The sequence below is a fragment of the Sceloporus undulatus genome, chromosome 6 (assembly GCF_019175285.1).
Source record: "Sceloporus undulatus isolate JIND9_A2432 ecotype Alabama chromosome 6, SceUnd_v1.1, whole genome shotgun sequence".
In the NCBI taxonomy this organism is placed as follows: Eukaryota; Metazoa; Chordata; class Lepidosauria; order Squamata; family Phrynosomatidae; genus Sceloporus; species Sceloporus undulatus.
Window position 1 is genome coordinate 107,151,366 of NC_056527.1, and position 22,985 is coordinate 107,174,350.

General features: G+C 40.0%; 2 protein-coding genes across 7 annotated transcripts in view; both read left to right on the plus strand.

Annotated features, from left to right (window-relative positions):
* FAM71E2 (family with sequence similarity 71 member E2) overlaps positions 1 to 11,139 on the plus strand; it is a 19,529-nt gene extending 8,390 nt beyond the window's left edge. Inside the window, exons 7-13 of one of the 3 annotated variants that reach the window (XM_042477072.1) lie at positions 184 to 233; positions 858 to 899; positions 2,723 to 3,861; positions 5,090 to 5,142; positions 5,281 to 5,393; positions 6,191 to 7,220; positions 11,042 to 11,139. In XM_042477072.1, coding sequence (XP_042333006.1) covers positions 184 to 233; positions 858 to 899; positions 2,723 to 3,861; positions 5,090 to 5,142; positions 5,281 to 5,393; positions 6,191 to 7,195 — 2,402 coding nt within the window. In that variant the 3' untranslated portion in view covers positions 7,196 to 7,220; positions 11,042 to 11,139. Of the gene's footprint in view, positions 1 to 183; positions 234 to 857; positions 900 to 2,722; positions 3,862 to 5,089; positions 5,143 to 5,280; positions 5,394 to 6,190; positions 7,221 to 11,041 lie in introns of those variants that run through there. The other 2 variants (XM_042477073.1, XR_006104810.1) reach the window with 2 other exon arrangements.
* A 1,561-nt stretch (positions 11,140 to 12,700) lies between these two features.
* Positions 12,701 to 21,519, plus strand: LOC121935492 (cytochrome c oxidase subunit 6B1). 4 transcript variants are annotated; one of them, XM_042477076.1, is made up of 5 exons: positions 12,701 to 13,042; positions 14,765 to 14,814; positions 17,477 to 17,605; positions 18,830 to 18,930; positions 21,244 to 21,519. In XM_042477076.1, exons 3-5 carry the CDS (start codon positions 17,479 to 17,481, stop codon positions 21,295 to 21,297), a joined length of 282 nt encoding a protein of 93 aa, XP_042333010.1. In that variant the 5' UTR covers positions 12,701 to 13,042; positions 14,765 to 14,814; positions 17,477 to 17,478; the 3' UTR covers positions 21,298 to 21,519. The 4 variants fall into 4 exon arrangements, with proteins under 4 accessions (XP_042333010.1, XP_042333009.1, XP_042333012.1 ...); XM_042477075.1 differs by having other exon boundaries at positions 12,703 to 13,042; positions 14,765 to 14,798; XM_042477078.1 differs by lacking the exon at positions 12,701 to 13,042 and adding an exon at positions 13,350 to 13,498.
* Positions 21,520 to 22,985: the final 1,466 nt, after the last annotated feature.

Here is a 22,985-nt window from a genome sequence, read left to right on the forward strand (position 1 = left end):
TTCATTATTAGATTAAGTATGTGAGGAGTAAGGGGCTTCCTCTTCCTCGCACAACCCATATGCCTTGTCTCACTTTTCCCTACATGTTGTTGTTGCTGTTGTTGTTGTTGTTGTTGTTGTTGTTGCCAACAAACTTCTTTGTAGCTCACAGTGTATGTTCTTCTTTTCTTTCTATTTCAAAAGATTTTGCAGGATATGCTTCTCAAGGACCACTCAGTAACGTAGGCGCTGCGGTAAGAGCAGACAGAGTCTGTTTTCCCCCCTTTGTTGGGTTATATATAATAGGACTTGAGCATCCATGGATTTTGATATCCATGGAGAGTCTTGGACCCAAACCCCAGCAGATACCAAGGGCCCCACTGTACAGTTTGCTGAGGTGGTTCTGTAATTCAAAGGACAAATGTTCTTCTCTTTGAATTTTTAAAAAACTTTTTTTAGAGTCCTAGAATTATTAAAGCACACGCCCCATTCAGAAGCATACTGGGTTCAGAGCAGCCACTATTGCACATCTTCACAATTGTGCAATTGGGGCTGCCACCGCCATCACATTCTCTTCTTGACTCCCCCTTAACCTCACCTGCCTCCCCTATGCCCTTCTCATCATGCCTTTGGGTTTATTTTATTTTAATTGATTTTTCTTTTAACTTGTTCATGCAGTTCCAGAGCTCTGCTACTGTGATGTAAGTTTTCAAAAAGAAAGAAAAGAAATAGAAAAGAAGTAAAGGCAATTGGGCTACTTGGGAATAGCATTGGGGAGAGATGTCAGGAGAGGGGAAGGGACACTGACAGCACATGACTGCCAATATCGCAACTGCCCTGGAAGTGACATTTCACCCTGATTGTGATTTCATTAACAGGTTCCACCATCAGTGAAAAGGGACGCAGCAGCTATGACTCAGGTACAAAGCAGCTATGGGTCGAAGGCAGTGTGGTGTGATAAGCATCGCCAAAGCCGTTTTTTTTCTGGGTCTAATTCTGGTTTAAAAGCCACATGCAGTAATTTCCCTAGAGTTATAGTGCAAAACTGCTATTTCACTGATGCGCTATAACATTTATAAAAAAATTTAAAAAGGAAGATGTGAAAGGGGAATGTAAAGAGAGATACTGTGATAAATCTCAGAAATAAAAAGAGACTCAGTTAAAGGTGAGAATAAAATGTTGCCACTGGTGCCAGGAATTTCCAAAAGATAGTTCAGAACATCAAAAACTTCATTTAGATATTTTTAAAGAAAAATAAATCTAAGAACTACAGTAACAAATACCACAACCTCTCTGTCTGTTTGCCCTGTCTGGAGGAGCCCTTCCTAGGAAATAGTCTGTTGAGATATTTATGTATTCATTTTTATCCCCCCTTTTTCTTGCCAAGGGACTCAAGGCAGCATACAAAAATAACGTTTAGTTAAGAAAGGTACAATACCAAAGTTTTTTAAAAACACAGTTAAACATCAGTTCTATTAAAAACCCATAGTTAGAAACTGTTTTAAAATGCTAAGTGTAAACTTACAGCGCTTTATAAATAAAGGTTAATAATAATAATAATAATAATAATACAACAAATATATATTGTATTTTAAATACAGAAAAGAACAGAGCATGTGATTTTAAACACTGTTCTGCCGTATAGTTCAAATCAATCAAATGCCTGCTTAAATATTTAAAAAATACTCTTAACCCATGGGTGAAACGAGAGCAGAGAGAGGGTTAACAAGGAAGGAAGGAGTTCCACAGTTTAGGAAAAGGTTATCTTTTGTGTCCTCCTTGGCCTCACCTATGAAGGTGGTTGGGCCAAAAGAAAGCCTGAATGGATAGAAAGCCACCTTGAATCCCATTTTGGGAGAAGAGCAGGATACGAATCCAATACATAATGCAGCAGGCAGGGCTCTAGCCACCTCCTGGCTGTGACCACCTGCCCTTCCACCTCCTCTATAAGTTCATAAAACAGTAAGTGATTATTGGCTGAGACATAGGAGGTTTAGGTGTTCTTTGGATTAAATAGCATGGCAACTGCATTTTCATTCCAGTGTTATCTGGGAATCTGTTTCCCACATATGCCATGATATTGGAGATTATCACACTAAGGCCAATTCCACAACAATCGTGCTATTGGAAGATAACGGAAGCATAGCACTATAGAGATCTATAGTTTTGCACAGTTGTGCAATTGTGCTAAAACAACAAAATCAAAGCAAAACAAAAATGCAGTTACATTTTGCATAAAAAAAGCCGATCATGTTGCTGTATCGTTAGTATATTGTGATTGGATGTTTCGGGCATTCATCATTATCACACTACTGCCCATGTCTGAAAAATATGGTTCCATCCCAAACAGAATAAAATAACATTTCTATATTTGACAACATGATATATATCCAGTTGAAATAAAATAGTGCCCTATACTTCAAAATAAGACAGAAATCTACTCCAAAAATGATCCTAGCAATGAGAGCCAATTGCTTGTGCCAAAGTGCAGGCTGGGAAAAGCTCCACGATAGCGCAAATTGCTGATGTCATTGTTAGCTTCTGTGCCTTCACAATAGCACTAATGGCAAACCATTCACAGGGTTTCCCTGTTAATAAGAAATTACGGGACAGTTCTGGGTAATTTATGGGAGAAGCACTGGATGAGTGAAAATGTTTACGCGATCGTGCTGTAATGATGAGAGCTTTCCGGTTTTCTCCCCATTTTATAACTCCATGTGATAATCTGTTTTTTTTACCTTAGCAGGAGCATCCTCCCAAACAGGAGACTCATTATTCAACTTCCAAAGCTAAGAAGAAAAGTAAGGCGGCTAAGCCTAGCTCCCGTGTGCCTCAGTCAAAGAAGCAACCCAAACCTAAGCCCACGTCTCCCCAGTCTAAAGGCAGAACGATATCACCAATTACCACCAAGACATTAGGTGCAGGACCTTCTCATGCAGTGATGAGTCCTGTGGCAGCTGGTCCCTCCAGACCAGCCAATCGAATCAGCTCCCCAGGAGCCAGTCAGGCAAAGAGTGCTCAACAGTTCATTCCCTTAATATCGCCAGGGTCAGAATACGCATCTGTTAAATGGCAAAGTAGCCAAAAATCCAGATCCTTCACACAAACTGTAAGTGCTGCATCCACAAAAGAAGAGTACTCTGAGGTCCAAAGGAAAGCAGCTTCTGTCAAATCCCAGGAGAGAACCCCTGTCCCATCAAAGTTACACTGGTCTTCATCACAAGGAAGAAAACAGTCACCTTCCCTGAGCCCTTCGACAAAACAGAGTCGGCCTATGTCTAGCCCTGCTTCTTTCAGAACATCCTCAACTAGCCCTGCTCCAAGAACCCACATCTCCGTGGCTGTAGGACCATCAGATTTACATAGCGTGCCTGTGGCTGCTGGTCCTTCAGAAGCAGGTGGTGCATCAATAGTGGCTGGTCCATCTAAACCTGCCAGTTGGGTATCTCACTTGACGTCAGATAGGCGTAGGAGCTCTGTTGCTCCTACCGAGCAAGAGAGGCAGGGCAGGAGCAGTCCCCCACATTCACAGATGACAGATCTGAAACCTCAGGAGATCAAGTCACACAGTAGCAGGCAAAAATCTTGGAGCCCTTCCCCAAAGCGGGGCGGCTCCATATCTCCAAGTCGCTCCCGGAAGGAACAGCCAAAACCGGTGCCAGTCCGCAGGACAGCAGAGTCAGTTGCGGTGGGGCCTTCTCAAGCAGGTTGGAAGACGGTTGCTGCTGGGCCATCCCTGCCTGGTTACTCTTCTGCAAGCAACCCCCAAAGTCAACCATCAAGAGTAGGTAAACAAAGTGACACAAAATCCAAATCCCAGAAGGCTAAGAGTAAGGAAAGAAGTCAATCAAGCAGTGCCACAGAGAAACAGCAAAAGATCGGGTATGTAGTGCTTGCAAGAGTTGGGGGGGGGGGGAGAACTGCAGTCCCATGCCCACCGACTCTCCCAGTCTGGCAGGGACAATCCCAATCAATCTTCTATCTTCCCACTTTTATTTGCTGTTTTTCAAATGTCCTAGTTTCTCTCTCCCACTTCTCCCCTTTTCTTCAGCTTACTTTAATTGCTTCAAACTGAGTTCAAAGTGCAAAAGTAGTTTGCCCTTAATTAACTCAGCAAGAGGAAAAGGAGAAGAAGGGGTGTCTTTTGCCTTTCCCAGCAGACTTGGGTAAAAGCAAACAGCTGCAACAATGTGTGTGTTCTTCCTTAGTAACTTTTGTTGTCTTGAGCAGATGCTAATGCTATTTGGACACTTATGTCCCAAGTTTTCATATGTAAAATGTTGGAGAATATGCAGTCCACCCCTGTCCCAATGTTGTTTTGACTATCTGAAAGGAAAGGGCATAGTGTGAAAATGGATTATCGGGGAAGAAAGGCTCTCTTACTGTTGGCCAGGAGCAATGGCCGTTTCCTGTCAGAGTGAACATTAGGAATGGAAAAGCATTCAGCATGCTTTATTTCCTGGGAGAATAATGGATTTCTTAAAACTCGGAATCTCCCCCTGGGCAGGATGATCAGATGTTCTCCTTTTCCAGGTCATGTCCTACATGTCCTTCTCTCCAGGAGGAATTCCAAAATGTCCTCCATTTTGAGCTTGATCAAGAAGCATGCATTTATATTTATATTTATATTAGTGTTTTAGCTTTTATTTTGTGATGGCTTTACATTTTTCTTGAATAGCCTACATTTTGCTCAGTAAAACAAATCATTAAAAGCCGCCTTGAATCCCATCACCACCTTGAATCTCATTTTGGGAGAAAGGCAAGATATAAATCCAAATAAATAAATAAATATCATACAAAAGTCAAAAATTAAAGGACAGCCCTCCATAAGAAGTCTCCTTGGAAGAAATTACATTTTGGGGATGAGAGCAGGGAGGGGGCCAGACTTCCTGTGGAAGGGAATTCCAGAAGGTGGAAGCAATCATTGAGAAAGCTGTCTCCCATGTTCTCACCAAATGAGCCTGTGATGATGCAGGGCTGAGAGACAGTCCGCCCCATGGATCTTGAAACTCTCATGGGTTCATATAGGAAAATACAATCTTTCCAATAATCTAGACCTAAGCCGTATGGTAACCTTATTTTAGACTAATTGAACTGGTTGTCTTACCAGGGCCCAGGAGTCTGATGAGACCAAGAGCAAACTGAAATCAGCTCTAAGTGCAGGTACATTGAAATTCCCATTTAAATAACCTCTTTGAATGCTCCCTTATTTGCCCAGTCTCTTCCTAGAGCAGCCCTTGCAGGCTGTGGCTAACATAACTAGAGCTGCACGTCTGCTGATTTATTTCATTTATTTTGCAGCCAGAAATAAAAGTAGCCTGACCTTCATAACCATCTATAGTGTCCTATCGTCATCTTTCGACAAAATAAAACGTTCCAGAAGCAAGGATGACAATGTTAAGGCTGATGATAAGGTACTGGAATCAAGCAAAGATGTGTTTAGGGACAGGGGGTGAGTTGGGGACATATATCAGTGTGCGACCTGTTCAGGGAATTGTGGAAGAGGCTTTCCCACTACATCAGATTGCCATGGACACAGCTACCTAGCTGTGCACTTCTTGTGCAGAAGGCATTTAACTTTAAACCAGTAGAGCAATCTTTTTCCATGATGCCAAATTATGCTGTGTACATCCAGCTGGGCTAACTGTGGCTTACTGCAGGCTAGAACACCCAGCGTCATTGTTATTTTTCACAACAATTTGATGTTTTGGGTTAAAATCAGCACACAAGGATCCGAAAAACTTGGTGGAGGGGGGATAGAACTGGACCTCTGGTCATTTGAAGGAAGCAGTAGACGCTTTGGCACCATCTTGCCTATATTTCACTTAACAACAGGCCTGGCCAGGACTCTTTAGTGCACAAAGTAGATACAGTATTTGCCAGTGCCATCCTTCTGGGAAGGCCCATCCTTCCCAGATCACAATGCTAGGATTGTAGAATCACAGAGTTGGAAGAGGACTTGGAGATCATCCAGTCGAATCCCTCCAAATTGACAATGATATAACATTTACAATCTCTAATAAGGTAGCAGAACAAGAAAGCATGGAAACCTTTTGCTTTGGGGGAAGATCTTTTGATTGAAATGCACAGGGCAATTATCATAAGACAAATTACTACTTTTCAAGCATCAGCTCATCATGTGTTCTTTGGGTGCCTCTTCCTTTCCTGTGTGAGCCATTTCATTGCTCCCCTGTCTCTAATTCTGTTGCAGAATGTGGCTCGCAAGCCATCCAAGCGTGTAACAATCTCAGGCGTAATTGGTCCATCTGGGAAAAGCGTCCTACAACAGGAGGAAGAGGCGACAAATCCTCATGTCAGCACATGGACAGATGTTGACTCCAATACAGCCGCTCTGAAGGGGATGGAGACAGAAGAACTCAGGCCCCCAGAGTCACACCTATCCAAGAATGATACCACTTCTGCAGGAAAGATACCTGCAGTTGAGGGTAACATTTCAGAGGTAGCTGAACCTAAGAAGCCAGAGAGCCAGATCATGGCTCGGGATCCTCTTGTTACAAATCCAGAGGAAGCCAGAAAAACAGCGGAACGGTCCAGCATCCTACGTCTGGGAAATCAAGGTGCCTCTCAAGTGACATCCAGAACCCCTGAGAAACTTGGAAGCCACGTTTCCCCTTCTAAGTCAAGCAGCAAAGCATCTCAGTTGAAAACTTCTCAGAAATCTTTGCCTAACAGAGAAGTCCCTAGAAACGCAGAAGGGGATAGCCTTCCTCCAAGGTCAAAAATATCTGTGGCCACAGGACAATCAGCGGTACAGCTAGTCTCTGTGGCAGTTGGTCTCTCTATCCAAGAAACCATAAATAAAAAGCAGACAAGCAAACCATCTCAGCAGCAGAGCAGAAAGGGTGACAGTCAGAAGTCAGGTTCCAAGTTGTCTACTGTGTTGGGTTCTCCCTTCAAATCTCGTGCTTCAGTGGGTGTGGGTCGTTCTGCAGTAGAAACCAGATCAATGGGTGTGGGGCGCTCATTGGTGGACCGTGTCTCTCAAGGAGCTGGCCCTTCCAAGCCGACCAGCAAGATGGGACAAAGATCCCAAGGAAAGAATTTGTCCAAGTCTCAGCAGCTTGGTTTTGGCGACTTGGAAGCCAAGCCCATAGCCAAGACAATGTCATCTCAGAAATCCAAAACAGCTACGACTTCAAGACCTGCAAGCAGCAGTCATGAACCCAGAGACCCCTCAGACATGTCTAGGTTATAGAAGAAAGGAACAGGATAAGAAAAAGGTTGAAACTTTTTAGTTTATTTAGTTTATAAAGCAGATAACGGGACGGGGGGGGGGGGGGGGAGGATACCTTGTATGTCAGTTAACTAGAAGAACGTAAGGAGACAAAGGTCCAAAAACACACTGCAGAAATAATTCAGATTGAGACCACTTTAACTCTCCTGGCTCAGTGCTGGGGAATCCTGGGAACTGTAGTTTATTGTGGCACTGGAGTGCTCTGACAGCAAAGACTAAATGCCTTGCAAAATGACAGTTTTTAGAATTCTCTAGCACTGAGCCAGGGCAGTTAAAGCTCTCTCAAACTAGATTATTTCTGCAGTGTGTTTTGGACCAAAGTTCCACATGCTATGTGATGGTCCAAAACCTTTTATTTCTTAAAAAGCTCAGCATGTTTCAGTTTTATCAGCAATTTACCTTCGCCAGGGGCTATTATAAAATAAGCAGAAACACATTTACTATAATTGTGGTATTGAAACAACCCATAAATCACCTCTTAAAAATTAAATAGTATTTATTATACATATAAATATATACATATCAGAAATTTCTGGAGTTGCAGTCTGAACTCTCAAAGTGGACCTTCTGAGTATTATAAGGAAAGAAATAGATCTACCAATGGGCTCATATTTATGGATTTTTTGAAATTGCTTTGAAATGAAAGTGCAGACTGCAACTCCAGAAGTTTCTGATAATAGGTATGTGTGTGTGTATTTAATATATACTATTTAATTTTATGTTTTAGAGGTGATTTATGTGTTGTCTTATTATGGCTCAGAATGTGGAGAGGTTACTTTTTTGGAATACAAGAAATAATTACCCAAGATGTAATGTTTCCAGGTTGTTTGATAACTCCATGTTTGGTGGAGAATTTTTTCTCAGAAGCAAGAGCAAGAGAGAATAGTTGCTTATATGCCCTGCCTGCAAGCTTCCCATAAGGTCTGGGGGGTTACTGTGGAAGATGGAAAGAAGCTAGATTTTGGTCTGATTAAGGAAAGCTGCTATTCCTTTTTATCTTCAGTGATGCTGAAATGACACTTTACCCAAATTCAAAATTCACAAGGCTTACAGATTTGAGAGATTTTCAGATTTCAGCTTCAAAGCTGAATTGAGAGATTTCTTTTACCATTAGATCTTAAGCCTTGGTTTTTAATTTTTCACCAATAATGCTGTGTTTCAAAATTCCAAGGGCAAAATAATCTTCATATTGGGATGGTTCAAAAGTAATGCGAAATCATGGCTTAAATGTTTGGACCTCCAAATACTGTTGGGCTGCAATTCTCATCACTCTAGCCAGTGGTGAAGGACGATAGGTGGTGCACTCCAGCAACGTCTGGACAGTCAACAGCTTATTCACCTCTTCTTTAGAACTACATTCCTGAGCAGGAAGAAACCAGAGCAAAACATTGGGTTGTTAATCTATTCTCCCTCTTCTTACTGTCTCATGAGCAAAGGAAGAATAAATCAGAATTCAGCCACAATGTAGCATATATTTGGGGTCCTAAGTATCCCAAAGGTATCAGATCCTATATAAGAAGCTAAGCAGAGTCGACCCTGATTAGTACAGTACAGTACTTGAATGGGAGATTGCCAATCAACACCAGGTAGGATATATTTCAGCAGAAGCAACAGGCAAAACCACTTCTGAGTACAGTATTACTTGCCTAAGAAAACCCTATGACATTAATGAGGTAACCCTAAGTAGGCAGGCAACTTGAAGGTGTTCGTGCGCATACAATATTGTTGACTTATGGTTGGGTACAGAATCTAGTCAATTGAACACCTGGATACAATTGGTTTGTTTGTTTGTTTTCTGTATGTAATGTGCATTTTAAGTGTTTTAATCTTTAATGTTTTAAAAGTAGTGTTTTAATTGAACGTATGGTTTACGTTTTTAACTTTTGTACTTCATATTGTTTTAGATGTCCTGTTTTAATTTATATTAAAGCTACTTTAAGTCCCATTTGGGAGAAAAGCAGAATATAAATCAAATGATCAATCAAACAAATAAATTTTTAGAAAAGTATTTTGAGAAAAGGAGGTTGGAACAGAAGAGGGAGTGAGTCTGGGGTATCCACACTGTAAACTGTAACAGCAGTTTGATCCTGTTTTAAGTGCCATGGACTGTCCTATGAAATCATATGATTTGTGGTTTGGGGAAGAGTGCTTAGAATTCTCTGGGGTGCTCTAGTCCTGTAGCATTAAAGAATTCTAAGGACCTCCACAGACTACAAATCCCACGGTTCCATGGGATGGAACCATGGCACTTAAAGTGGAATCAACTGAGCAGTGTGGATACACTGCTATGATCTGCACTGAACTGCAGAGAGCAAGAGGACCTTGTTGTGAGTCAGCATCTCTCCTGGATTCCTGATCCAGACCCCTGGTCAAACTGTTTAAGGCACTACCTTTGTGCAACTGTGAGTAAGAAAGCAGCCACTTTTGGCATGATAACTTAGATTTGGGTGAAGGTATAGTGCAAAAGGGAGGCAAAGTGGATGAGATCCTAACTGGATTCTCTCTCTCTCTCCCTCTCTCTAGGATTGGCAGTAGTGTGCCATGGCCTTCACAGAGCTGATCACTCATTGTATCCCATGGTCCTGAAACTCCAGGGGTCCTGAGTTCAGGTCAAGACAGACAGGAGCAATGTCTCATCTGAAGGAGAAGAAAATTACACTGTATTAGAGCAAGGAATGCTAGGTCCTTTTCCTTGGGAACAAAGGTTTTAGTGAGAACAATAGTAAAGAGCCACAGGGCTTCTCTGGTTTTCGTCAATTAAATATGCAGTATAGCTGTCTAGAGCAGATCCTTTTTAAAAATTACAATGCACAGATTGCCCTAGGTAACATGGTTATTGGAGGATTCTGGGAACTGTAGTCAAAAAAAAATCTGAGGTCTAATTTAAAGCAGTAAATAGATCAGATTACCAGAGGTAAAGTCAACAGTCTTTTATTTTTGTGTTCCTTGCTTTCCTTCTAAGGCTTTGGCGTTAAAGTGGGGTTAGAAAAATAATGACCATCACACAAGAAGTGAATCCAGTAGTCTTTAGTTGGAATCCCCTTTTGTTTTGACAAAGCTTCCACAACAGATCTTTCCAGTAGATTCTGGTCTTCCTTAACGTAGAGGAATGAAAAACCTTTAAATGGTAGTGCAGAGCTGCAAAATACTTTCAACCTGTCTATAAAGCTATATGAAAAGATGTGAATGATCCAGCATGCTTTCGGTTCTCAGCCAAGTCTGGTTAGATTTTTCTTTAATGCAGGGCTGGATCTGAAAAAGGCGCTTGGGAACATCAATGAGTACAAATTCCAGCAGCCTACCTGTTCACTGGGACTGACTATTATGAACATATGAACATATCCAGATTTTCTGGATTGTTTCTAGGCACAATTCAAATTACTGCTGTTGATTTTTAAAGGCTAAATTACCTCAAGCCCCTTGGCATCTAAAAAAGGATCAGTATTGCTCATGAACCTTATCTTCTGAGGTCCAAAGCACACTGCAGGAATAATCCAGTTTGAGACCGCTTTAACTGTCCTGGCTCAATGCTAGGGAATATTTGCCTGGCATCATCCTTGCTATCTTTTAGGTGCCAGGGAAAAGTTATTCCCTTTCCTAAACTTGGACGTAGTACTTGTGTTTATTGTAAGTGGTGATGGTGTGGGGTAAGAAACAACTGCTCCCTTGGGCTTTTAACTTAGGCTTTATAGATCTTATATATGCTTTGTAAGCTGCTTCGAGGCTTTTAAATGGGAGGTTGTGATGCCAGTGTCTTAAATTGATAAATGCATTCTAATATGTTGCATTTCTTTGGCTTGCTTGCAGAAGTCTCAAATGAGTCACAAACGTTCCTGTCTTGATGGTGTCCACAGTGTATTTGTTCTCAGTCACACAGTCATGTTGTGTCACAGGATAGATTTCAAAGTAATGAAGAGCTGCACTGGGAGAAAAATAGAAGCAGTTGGTTGTTATTGATATGCCAAGAATCAAATAATATTTTTAATAAAAGTGGTTTTTTTACAATAATGAGCATGACTTGGTTTTTTTGTTTCCTTACCTAGCTGAGGCCTAAGCCCAGTCAAAATACCTTGACTGTTGACACAACTTCTTTGTGTCTGGGCTGGAGCATTCAGAAATAACTGAATAGTCACATGGAATTTTATCCATAAAATGCACTACAATATGAGAAGGGACGGTGGAAGGGGACTCACTAGGTCCAAAACACACTGCAGAAATAACCCAGTTTGAGGCTGCTTTAACTGCCCTGACTCAATGCTAGGGAATTTTAGGAACCGTAGTTTTGTGAGGCCTTTAGCCTTCTCTGCCAGGGAGCTCTGGTGCCACAATAAACTACAGTTCCCAGAATTCCCTAGCATTGAGCCAGGGCAGTAAAATGGTCTCAAACTGCATTATATATGCAGTGTGTTTTGCACCTATCCTATGAATACAGTCAGCCCTCCATGTATATGGATTCTTCATCCACAGATTCAAGCATCCACAGCTTGAAATTATTCCCTAAAATATAAATACTGAAAAGCAAAGCTTGATTTTGCCATTTTATATAAGGGACACCATTTTACTGTGCCACTTTATTTAATGGGACTTGAGTATCCACACATGTTGGTATCTGTGGGGGGGCCCTGGAACCAAACCTTAGCAGATACCGAGGGCCCACTGTATAACGGGCAGCATTGATCTGAATGTATTTTAACTGTATTTTTATTCTTTTAATAAGTAATCAATTTTAATATTCTAAAACAATTTAATTCTATTTTAATGTATTACTTTTGTATGCTTTTAATTGTATTATTTTAAATTTTTGTGAAGCTGCTCTGAGTCCCAGTTCTTCTGGGAAGAGAGCAGGATACAAATAAATATAATAATAATAATAATAATAATAATAATAATAATAATAATAATAATAAATTGAACCTGATAGTACCAGTTAGAGAAGACCAATTTAATGGGTTGTTGAATGATAAATTAATGTTTATATAACCCAACTGATTTATTGGCTCTAGAGCCAGTGTAGGGGGCATGGTTTGAGTGTTGGACTATGACAAGAGCAGAGTTCGAATCCCTGGTCAGTCACAAAAACCCGATGGGTGAATTTGGGCAAGTCACGTTCTCTCAGCTTCAAGGGAAGGCAATGACAAACCTCCTCTGAACAAATCTTGCCAAAAAAAAACAACCCAAACCCATCATAGGGTTGCCTTAGGGTCACCATAAATCAGAAATGACTTGAAGGCACACAACAATAACAATATGTCTTCATGTCACCTGTTGACTTATAGCGACCCCATTAATTTCATATGGTTTTTTTAGGCAAGGGATACTCAAAAGAGGCTTGCTAGTGACTGAGTGAAATTAGGAAATTCACACTCTCTCAGCCTCAGAGAATGGCATTGGCAAACCACTCTCTGAAAAATCTTGCCAAGAAAACCCTGTGATAGGTTTGCCTTAGTGTCACTGTAAGTTGGAAATGAAGGCAAACAACACCACAACACCAGGCCATTTTGCCTTAACTGACTGATTTCTGCCCACCCATTAGTCTCTATCTACTGCTTCCGGAAGCTTCTGTGTCTGTCAGTTACTTCAAATCTGTGGCCAATCACCAGGCGCCACAGCAGTATCTGCGATCTGATTGGCTAGAGAGTGTTTTGACTTTCCACATTCCTTCTGGAAGTTTCTATAAGGGCCAAATCAGCTCCAGAGACAAGAGTGAGGGAAGGCAAAACAGAACTCCTTCTTGCCAGTTGTGACCACCATTTTAAAACCCTTATTCCAGAGCTAGTTGCAGAAGGTTCTTCAAAGCCTCAGTCAGAGGTCTGGATAGTGTTTCACATCCATTAAATGCGACGCTTTGCTTAGAGCAGGGTGACCAGATGCCCTCCTTTTCCAGGACATGCCCTACATTTCAGCCTTCTGCCCAGGAGGAATTCCAAAATGTCCTCCATTTTGACTAAGAAGCATGAGCTTATATTTATATGAGTGTTTTTAGCTTTTATGTCGTAATGCCCTCCATTTTTTTCTCAAATGCTCTACATTTTGTGGTGCCTTGTCCTCCTTTGGCGTTAGGACATCTGGTCACCCTGGCTGAAAGCCTTTGCTTGGTTCCCTTTAGCTTCCGGGGGGGAAGACTTATGTTCCCTCAGAGACAATATGTTAGAAGAAATGCTAGGATGAAGAGGGGCAGAGACAGGCCCTGCCTTGCTCTCATTTATGCACATTTCTTCTCTCCCAGTGGGCTCTTGCAACGGGAACAGACTGGTCTTGCTAGAGGTCTGAACAAAAGAGCCTTTGACATTAGGACATGGGCCATATCAGGGTGACCAGGTGTCCTCTTTTTCCAGGACATGCCATGGATGTCAACATTCTGTCCAAGAGGAATTTTCAAAATGTCCTCCATTTTGAGGATGATTAAAAAGTATTAATTTATATTTACAATCGTCCCTCCACATTTGAGGCTTTGACTTTTGCAGCTTTGATTATTCATGGGTTTTATTAATACAGTATGTGCTTTCTAGGAATATCTTCCAGTGCAACCATCTAATTAAAAATAATAATTGTAAGCTGCTCTGATAACCTTTAAGGCTGAAGGGTGGGATATAAATATCATAATAAATAAATAATAATAATAATAACAATTCTGTGGTCAACTTTAACCAAAAGTTGCATTGAAGAACCTAATGATTCCTAGAGAGAACACTGCTAGGCATTTGTAGCTCCTCCAGCGCAATTTTACGGTCAATGTCTGGCAGATGTTGACCACAAGAATTGCACTGGAGGACCTAGAGATGCCTAGAGAGGTGTTCTCTCAGGTAAAAATATAGGGTTTTTATTATTTGCAGTTTTTCCACATTCATGAGGGTCTTGTGCCCCTAACCACAGCGAATGTGAAGGGACAAGTGTATAGGAGCGTTTTTAGCTTTTATTTTGTAATGTCCCACATTTGTCCTTGAATGTCCTACATTTTGGGGTGCCTTGTCTTCATTGCAGTTATGACATCTGGTCACCCAGGGCCACATGGAGTTCGAAGGCCACAGGTTGCCCACGATCAACTGGCCAAAGTTTTGGCCTCTGTCACCTTCCTCTTCTTGTTCAGTGAATGTTTTAGGGTCAGGGTCACACTAATTATTTGATGCTCATAAAAAATCACAAGGAGGTCTCAGGTGTATAAATTTTTTAAGAAGGTTTGGTTTCACAATGTTAGGAGGGGACGACTATGGTCCAAAACACACTGCAGAAATAATCCAGTTTGAGACTGCTTTAACTGCCCTGGTTCAGTGCTAGGGAATCCTGGGAATTATAGTTTATTGTGGCACCAGAGCTCTCTGACAAAGAAGGCTAAATGTCTCACGAGACAAGCTACAGTTCCCAGGATTCCCTAGCATTGAGCAAGGGCAGTTAAAGCAGTCTCACACTGGATTATTTCTGCAGTGTGTTTTGGACCCTTGATAAGATTAACATTGTAAGAGCAGGGAAATATGTTGTATGCGGCCCTATTAATACAATGAATTAATTGTTAATCATTTGCTTCCATCTTAGATTTATCCTTTCAACTGGTGCATCAGAGACTGAGGTTTGTTGAAACTGAGGTAATAATGTGTGATGACTTTTGGGGTTTATTTCTCTTTCAATTCCTGTACAAAAACAACAGCAGATGTGATGGCCACAAGGAAAATTCAGAATCCATATGCATAGTAAAACTCTTATCTGCAGAATGTGGTGCTTAGTTTCACAGGAAAATAAGACAATCTGTGAATGATTCATAGTAAGACAGTAGAGTGCTGAGAAGGGAATGGGCTGAAATTCCCTGGGATCTTGCAAATAGGGCAACTGTTTCAGAAGATCGCAGACAGTATTTCTTGCTAGATGATTCTGGGTGGTGATGGGAGAAACCAGGATGTCACAGTAAGTAACCAATGTGACATTCTGGCGTTTCCCAACACCAGATACAACATTTATCCCCACACTTTAGTGTATTCTTTCTTAATTCCAAGACATACTGGAACAAAAAGTTTTCTTCTTTTCTCCTCCTTCCCCCTTCTTTAGTTATAATTATATAGCGCATCAGTAAAATAGCACCTTTGTGCTATACCACGATAACCATAACAACAACAACTAAAGAACAGAAAATTTGCCATACAAACCATAGGATCACTTTAGCAAACCTTTTTAAAAAACGAATAAACAAACAAACCATTGGAAGAGCCCTAGAATAAGAAATTCCTACAAATTCCTCCATGAGTGGCTGCAAACATAACAAGTGGCAAAACTCAGCAAAACCTAAGGAGCTATACCATGAAAACTCAAGTTTCTATAGCCCAATCAGGAAAATTGGAATAGTCAGTAGATGCTACCTCAAGATATTAGTTGATTCCTGATAATGCAAGGGCTTGTGTTTTTTCCCTATAGGGCAAAACGTAGCTTGGGAGGTGAGTGCTAGCTTGAGGAAAGGGTTTGGCTAGGAAATTATGATTTCCCAACATATCCTTCCTCTGATTCCTCCCTCTCCCTAATTTTTTTTTTCCTTTTGAAAACACACACCACTCCCAATTCTTCTGGTGTCATCCCAATAGCCTCCAACTGTCCCAATTTGACAGGACAGACTCTTTTGTCTCACTTTCTCAGCTGCTTTCAGAATATCCCAATTTCTCTCTGTTCCTCTCAGTTTGCCTCTTGAACTTTTCTTACTTGAATCACTCCAGATTGAATTCAAAGTACAAAAGTAGTTTGTACACACTTAACAGGAGGTAGATAAGTGGGAGAGAGGTGGAGTCTTGCCCTTTCTAATAGGCTTATTTGGGCTCTTAATTTTAACAGGCTTTCTTAAACTCAGTACTGTATATACATTCCAAGGTTTCTCTGCTTCAAATGGTAGTTTGTGTGTTCTTCCTCATTCATAACTTTTGCTCTCTTGTTGCCTGACCCTTTGACACACTCTGATGTTGCTTGCCCACATGTGTCCTGGTTTTCATCTGAGAAAGGTTGGAAGGTATGCACTTCTTTTTTGGCACTTCTTGTTAAAACAAACCTGGGGCTCATTCCCACTTAAACCAATTTGCGATTCGCCTTCGCTCTGTGTTGGTAAATCGATTCCAAAAGGTCCGTCGTTCCTACTATGAAAGCGGATCTTTTTATTAGCCCCTTGTAATCACTTCTTTTTTGGCACAATTGTCATCCCCACTAGTTTGTGCTGCTTCAAAATGCATTTCAATCATCTGTACATCATCAGTGACATAAGCAGCAGCCAGGGCAGCTTGGGAACTAATAAATTGATAGAAGATTAGATTCATTAGTTTTGCAACTACTTGCTTTACTGATTGCAAGTAGTTGCAAAATCAATTAATTGAATCTTTAATCAATTTTTTAAAAATAATGTGCCCATAGGTCACACTATAAGCACAAAGGCCGAAGGGGGGGCAATGGTGGATCTACCAAAAACTGAGGCAGGATGGTAAACACCCCTCTGCCATTAGTCCATCCCTTCCAGAATGATGCGATTCAAATCCATTGTTCCCACTTGTTGAACATGCTTTGATTCTTTTCAAAAGAGCCACCAAAGAACTAGTGTCAGAAAAGAGTGGGTTGTGTGTGTGGGTGTGGGTGTGGGTGTGTTAGCCTAGCTTCATCGCGATTGAAACCAATCACAGTAGGATAGGAACTGGTTTTAAATGGGAACGACAGTCATATAATCTGATCAGCAATTTGCTTTAAATCATAGTGGGAACGCAACCCTGGACTGATAGTGGGAAATTTTTGAGACCATAGTCTGTACAAAGAGGGCCTAAAGAATAGCAGGGGCAATAAACACTGTAATTTAGGGACATTATTATTATTAGTAGTAGCAGTAGTAGTATCCTGCTTTCCCCAAAAAATTTGGACACAAAGCAGCTTACAGTTTAAAAGCACAGTACAATTAAAAAAGTGACAATTAAATCTGATGTTGCTTATTCATTCATGATATTGAACATTTAAATGGTAAGACTGGAAGAAAATGTTTTGTAGAGATAACTACTGAGCTTAAAAGAGACACAGCTTGAATTGGGCTGAAGAAGACTTGGCCAAGACAAGCACTGTCATTTATTAATATTGTAGTTACTTTGGGACAATTATAGACCAGAGATATTGGTAGATATATCTGAGATAGAAGTCCAATATTTTTGAAAAAGAGAGGATGGCTGGGATTGTTAATTAATCTAAAGAAACGGCAATGTGGCCGATTACTTTAATGTCTTTTCTCTCCCTGCCTTGCAGAAATGCAGAAGGTTACACCAGATGGCCTCTCCCAGCGGAAGAAAAGACAAGGCGACTATCTCACAGCTCCATTTGACCCACGCTTTCCAAATACTAACCAAACTCGTAACTGCTACCAGAATTATTTGGGTAGGTTAAAAACAGGATATGGATACATTGCAAGAGGTGAAATTATTCATGCATGATATTGAACTGTTTCTGATGTATTTGGGAGGGCCATGATAATAATAATAATATCTTATCTGAATTCAAACACATAGCTATGTAAGACTGAAATATCACTATGCAAAGGGATTTTATAACACCTTTGAGACTAACTTAGCAAAGGAAATTGTAGCATAAGCTTTCATAGACTTGGTTTAGTTCACATGCATGGAGTGAACTGGGGCCCAGGAAAGACATTTTTAATCTGACTGTATGAATACATAGAAATGCAAAAATTGTGGGTATAGTGACAAGTTCCGTTTCAGCAATGGTTGTTGAGGGACAGAGACAGGAAGAAAGATGTTGCCTAAGGCCGGGGTGAGTGGATGACCATATAAATGGTGGAAGGAGTTTTGGAATGTGGTATGTACAGGCTGGGAACCAGAAAGAAGGTGTGATAAATTAGCCAAGAGCATCCTCATGAGGATGGGGATTTAATCAGTGTTATATGTGGTATGCGAAAAAGCCAGTGTTTGTGTTCAAGCCTCTATTAATAGATTGGAGTTTGTGGATATATTCCAGTTCAGCTGTTTCTCTTTCCAATCTTCCTTTATAGTTTTTTGTTTGTTTGTTTGTTTGTTCAAGGACTACTGTCTTGAGGTCAGAGATGAAATGCTCCATAAATCTGAACTTGTTACCACATCATCATACCCATAGGTTTTGCATTTCTGTGGCTAGTCATACAGTCTGATTATAAAGGTACTGGCAACAAGGTCAATCCCTGTACCTGAGGAAGTAGACCAAGTTTATGCTACAACTTCAGTTGCTCACTTCCTTATCTAAAATATTTTTGTTGGCCAACCGAAATGCACAATATACTTGTTGCAAGCTTTCAAAGCTCTTAATCAGGCAAGATGTTTATTGTGCATTTCGGTTGGCCAATAAAGGTATCACTGGTGGATTTTTGTTTGTATTTGTTAAATGGCCAACACAGCTACCTTTGAATGTTTTAAAATATTTTTGGTTAGCTCAATGAGCTTTTAGTCACTGGAAAGAAAGAAGGTGATTTCTGGTCATGCTAAGAAGCTAATTAAACACAGCTGAGAAGCAGATTAAGCACATTAAACAAATATTAAATGCCTCTCAACGCAGACACAAGACTGATGGCACTTCAAAAGATGATATGACGTTGCTTCTCCTTCCTTGCAGATTATCACCGATGTGTGAAAACTATGAAAGCCAAAGGCAAGGACATCAAGGTGTGTGAGTGGTACCACAGGGTCTATAAATCTCTGTGTCCTATTTCTTGGGTAAGTGACATTTGCATTGCTAGGCAACATTGTATATACAGATAGGGTCAAAATACGCACTGTATTAAATGTGAAATATGTAGCTTGTTATTTATTTATTTATTTATCCAATAGAATATTTTTATCTTGCCATCTTCCATAAAATCAGGGCAGCATTTAAAACAACATAAACAATTTAAAATAATTCCAGATAAAGAATAAAATAATTTTAAAAAGCTAAAATCATATTAAACCGATCATGAAGTTAAAATAGCAGAAAAGGCTAAAACAGCTAAAACCATGTACAGTATATGTACAGTAGGCCCCAAAAGTTTTAATAAAAGCCATGTTTTGGCAATCAAGCTTCCAAAGGGAGAGCATTCCATCAATGAGTTGCCACAGCAGTGAAGCCCCTCTTCCATGTTCCTACGCTATGTATCGTTCTCACTAGTGAAACACAGAAAAGGGGTTGTCCACCAGAATTCAGTTCTCAAGCAAGCATATATGTAGAAAGGCACTCTTTCAACTATCAAGTTAAATATTACTTTTTGTTTTACTCTAAAGTTAGCACACATAGCCCTCAACTTGACTGTGATGAGTGAATAGGCATGGGAGATGTTAAATAAATAAATAAATTGTTTATTTATATTTTCTGCCTTTCCCTGCAGATCTAGGCGGGATCACATCAGTAAAAAACAGCACAATACATAGATACATCGATAAAATATTAAAATTACTATTAATCCAATAAAATAACAAATCATCATCTACTCATCCAATAGTCATACCATGATAATCAAGGGTATCTTATTGCTGTAACCCGCCCGGATCCCTTGTGATTGGGCAGGCTATAAATAAATCATCATCATTGTTATTATCTAAAAATATATGTGCTCTCCAATAGCATCATTTAAAAAAAAACAATGATGGCGTATGGGACAGAATTTTTTATTTATTTATTTTGAGTAAAACTAAAACAGAGTACAGCTTTAAACTACCCTCATATATATGCTTTAGTCCTGATTAAGCTCTAGTTCACATACACTATTTTAGAGTAAAAATAAACTCTTTTAGCTACACAGTATGCATGTAGTATAGCACATGTGTGTATGTACCTTCTAGCTGCCTGTCAGCTTATGACGACCACATGAATTTCCTAGGTTTTTGTTAAGCAAGGAATACTCAGAGGTAGTTTTGCCAGTCTGCCCTCTGAAATACAGCCTCCAGCACCTGGTATTCATTAATGGTCTCCAACCAAGTACTAATCAGGGCTAACCTGCTTAACTTCCAAGATCAGATGGAATCTGGTGTCTTTATGTTATTTAGGTACCTAGCATGGCATATTGTGTCACCAAAAGACCTGGGATCAAATTAGATGGATTTACATAGCATGTATTTAGAAGTAGTGCTCCCTTAAGTGGTAAAAAAGTTGTCTGTTTGTCCTAGCACAAAACTCCTCTCAGCTCCTATGTTTTGCAAATTAGCTTGCTTTGTTTTGCGATTGATCATTGTGAGATAATAGAAGAACCCATTGTAGGAGTAAAATCATGCTTTTCCCCATAATGTCTTGCTTGATCTGTATGTAAAATTAGGGTTAGAACTAGATGGTCATACTTAGAAGACCATTGAAATAATTCAGATTGAAATCAGCCATTAATAACTTTAAATTCCCATTGATTTAGTAAGTCTATTCTAAATATGACTATTGTAATTATCTGGATAATCTGGCTGCAACCTAGATATTTTAATATGAAGGATTTAGAGTCTTGTTCATCATAATTCTTCAAACCCTATTTACACTAATTTTCTGTGGCTGAGCTAGTAGGAAATAACCCACTACAGGTAGAAGATTTTTGAGTACTGTTAAATGACAGAAAAATGTGAATTAAACAGATGGCCTTTTAATTTCTGTCATAATTGGAGAAAGTCATCATGATTTGAGTGTTAAACTAACTTCAGAAGGCCAGGGAACAAATCTCCACTCAGCCATGGAAACCCATAGGATGACCTGCAGCAAGCCGCATTTTCTTAACCTTACAGGAAGACAATGACAAACATCTGAATAAATCTCACCAAGAAAACCCTGATGGTGTTGCCATAAATCAGAGTCCTTGGGCACTAATAACTTATAATAATACTTATTTATTTATACCCCGCTCTTCAGCCAATGCTATCAGATGGGCTTACAATTTGTTAATTAGACATTTCAACAACAATATAGGGAACTTGTGGAACAGGGTGAAGGATATAATTTGATACAGTTTGCCTTGTAAGAATAATGTCTTGTTCCCTCTCTTAACATGTTCAAATCCTATCTGTTTTCTCTTTCCACAGATAAAGCGCTGGGATGAACAGCGTGAACAGGGGACTTTTGCTGGCAAAATATGAATCTCCAGCTCCCTTTTTCCTAAACAGGAGACACTCTTGGAAACTCCCACCAATGGGTATTCTTACAGCCCCACCCAGATTGGTCAATCAATCTGTGAGTTGATTCAACAGACTGAATTAGTTAAATATCTTTGTGGACTTAAAAAAAACTTTACCAATAAAAATAATAATAATTTGTAAAGCAAAAAAGGAGAAAAGTCATTTCCAATAAATTTGTTCTTGAAATCCTAAACATGCATGTCATTTCAACCCCCTATTTCCTGACTCTTTACTATGTGATATTGTTTAATTCTCCTATGAAGCTTCTCAAGATTGTTGATATTTTAGAGTCTCACTGGTTTTTGAAGATGTTGCCAGTTTGGGTTGTTATCCCTCCTTGGTAACAAGGGGTTAGGTGTTACTAATATTTCCATTGAAAACTAGTTTTCCCCCTGTATAGGTTGTTCCACATAGATTAAAGAACAAGTATAGAATATGAGAAAAGCAGTACAAAGGGGATGGATTAAACCTTTCACCCTCAATGCTATGGACCTAATTTAAATCTGCATTTCCTCACCACCCAGACTCACTACTTTATACAGACATTTAAAGGAACCGGAAATTGATAACAGTCTTGCTGTGCGAGCCAGAAGACTGTGGAATCATCAAATCAGATAGTGAGTCAAAGATCCCTTTGCCCCCAGGGAAGATCCATGATGATGATGATGATGATAAAACAGTAGTAGTAGTAATGGTTGTTGTTATAATTATGGTTACTCATCCTCTTTCATGTATACTCTTCTTTCTTCCTTAAATTAGGACTCAAGGCAGCTTACAGTTTAAAACAAGTACAATACAGTTTAAATTATACCAATGTCAACATTAAAACAGAATTAATCTATTCACAATATTTTTAAAAATTTAAAAGATACACCTAAAAGGAATGAAAAAGCAGTTAAGAACCAGTTAAATAAAAATAGTGCAGCACCTTTAAAAGCCCTTTATTTAAAAACCTTTAGCCTAAATGCTTGTTGGAATAAAAACAGTCTGCATATGCCGAACACACACCCAGCAGACATCGGAAGTAATTAATGCAAAAGGTGTGAAATCAAGGCATAAACACCCACTCCTTTGCCCACGCCCAAGCATGCTGTCCAAGAAAACAAGGGTGTGAGGGAAATGAACATTCACATACTGAGCAGGTACACACCTAAAATCCAGGCTGGGGTCGGGGAAAGTGACTGAACACACCCTGCAGGGACAAGTGAAAAAGATTAAGTGTGCCTGTAAAGGAGTGTGGCAAAGGGGAAATAAGTCTCTGCCCAGAATAAATGATTACGGAAACAGGTGTCGGAAATGCAGTTATGCACATGTAGTATTCAGAGGATTGGCAGCAAGCACAAGGCCGCTACTCCCTGACGTCTGCAGTGCACAACTGTACATACTGCCATCTTTAGTGTTGCTGTGTGTCTGACTCCTGCTTTACAGAGGATTCTCTTCTGTTTGAAGGGCTATCCAGTTCAAGTCTGGTTTAAAGATAAATAATCTTAAAAAGAGTTGGCATGGTGTAATTTAGGATTCTGAGAAACCAGGATTCAAACCCCCACTCAGTCATGGAGACCTACTCAAATGATTTTGAGCAAGTCATACTCTCTCCCAATTCTAGAAAAGAGTCACCATAAATTGGCATGGACTTGAAGATATATCAA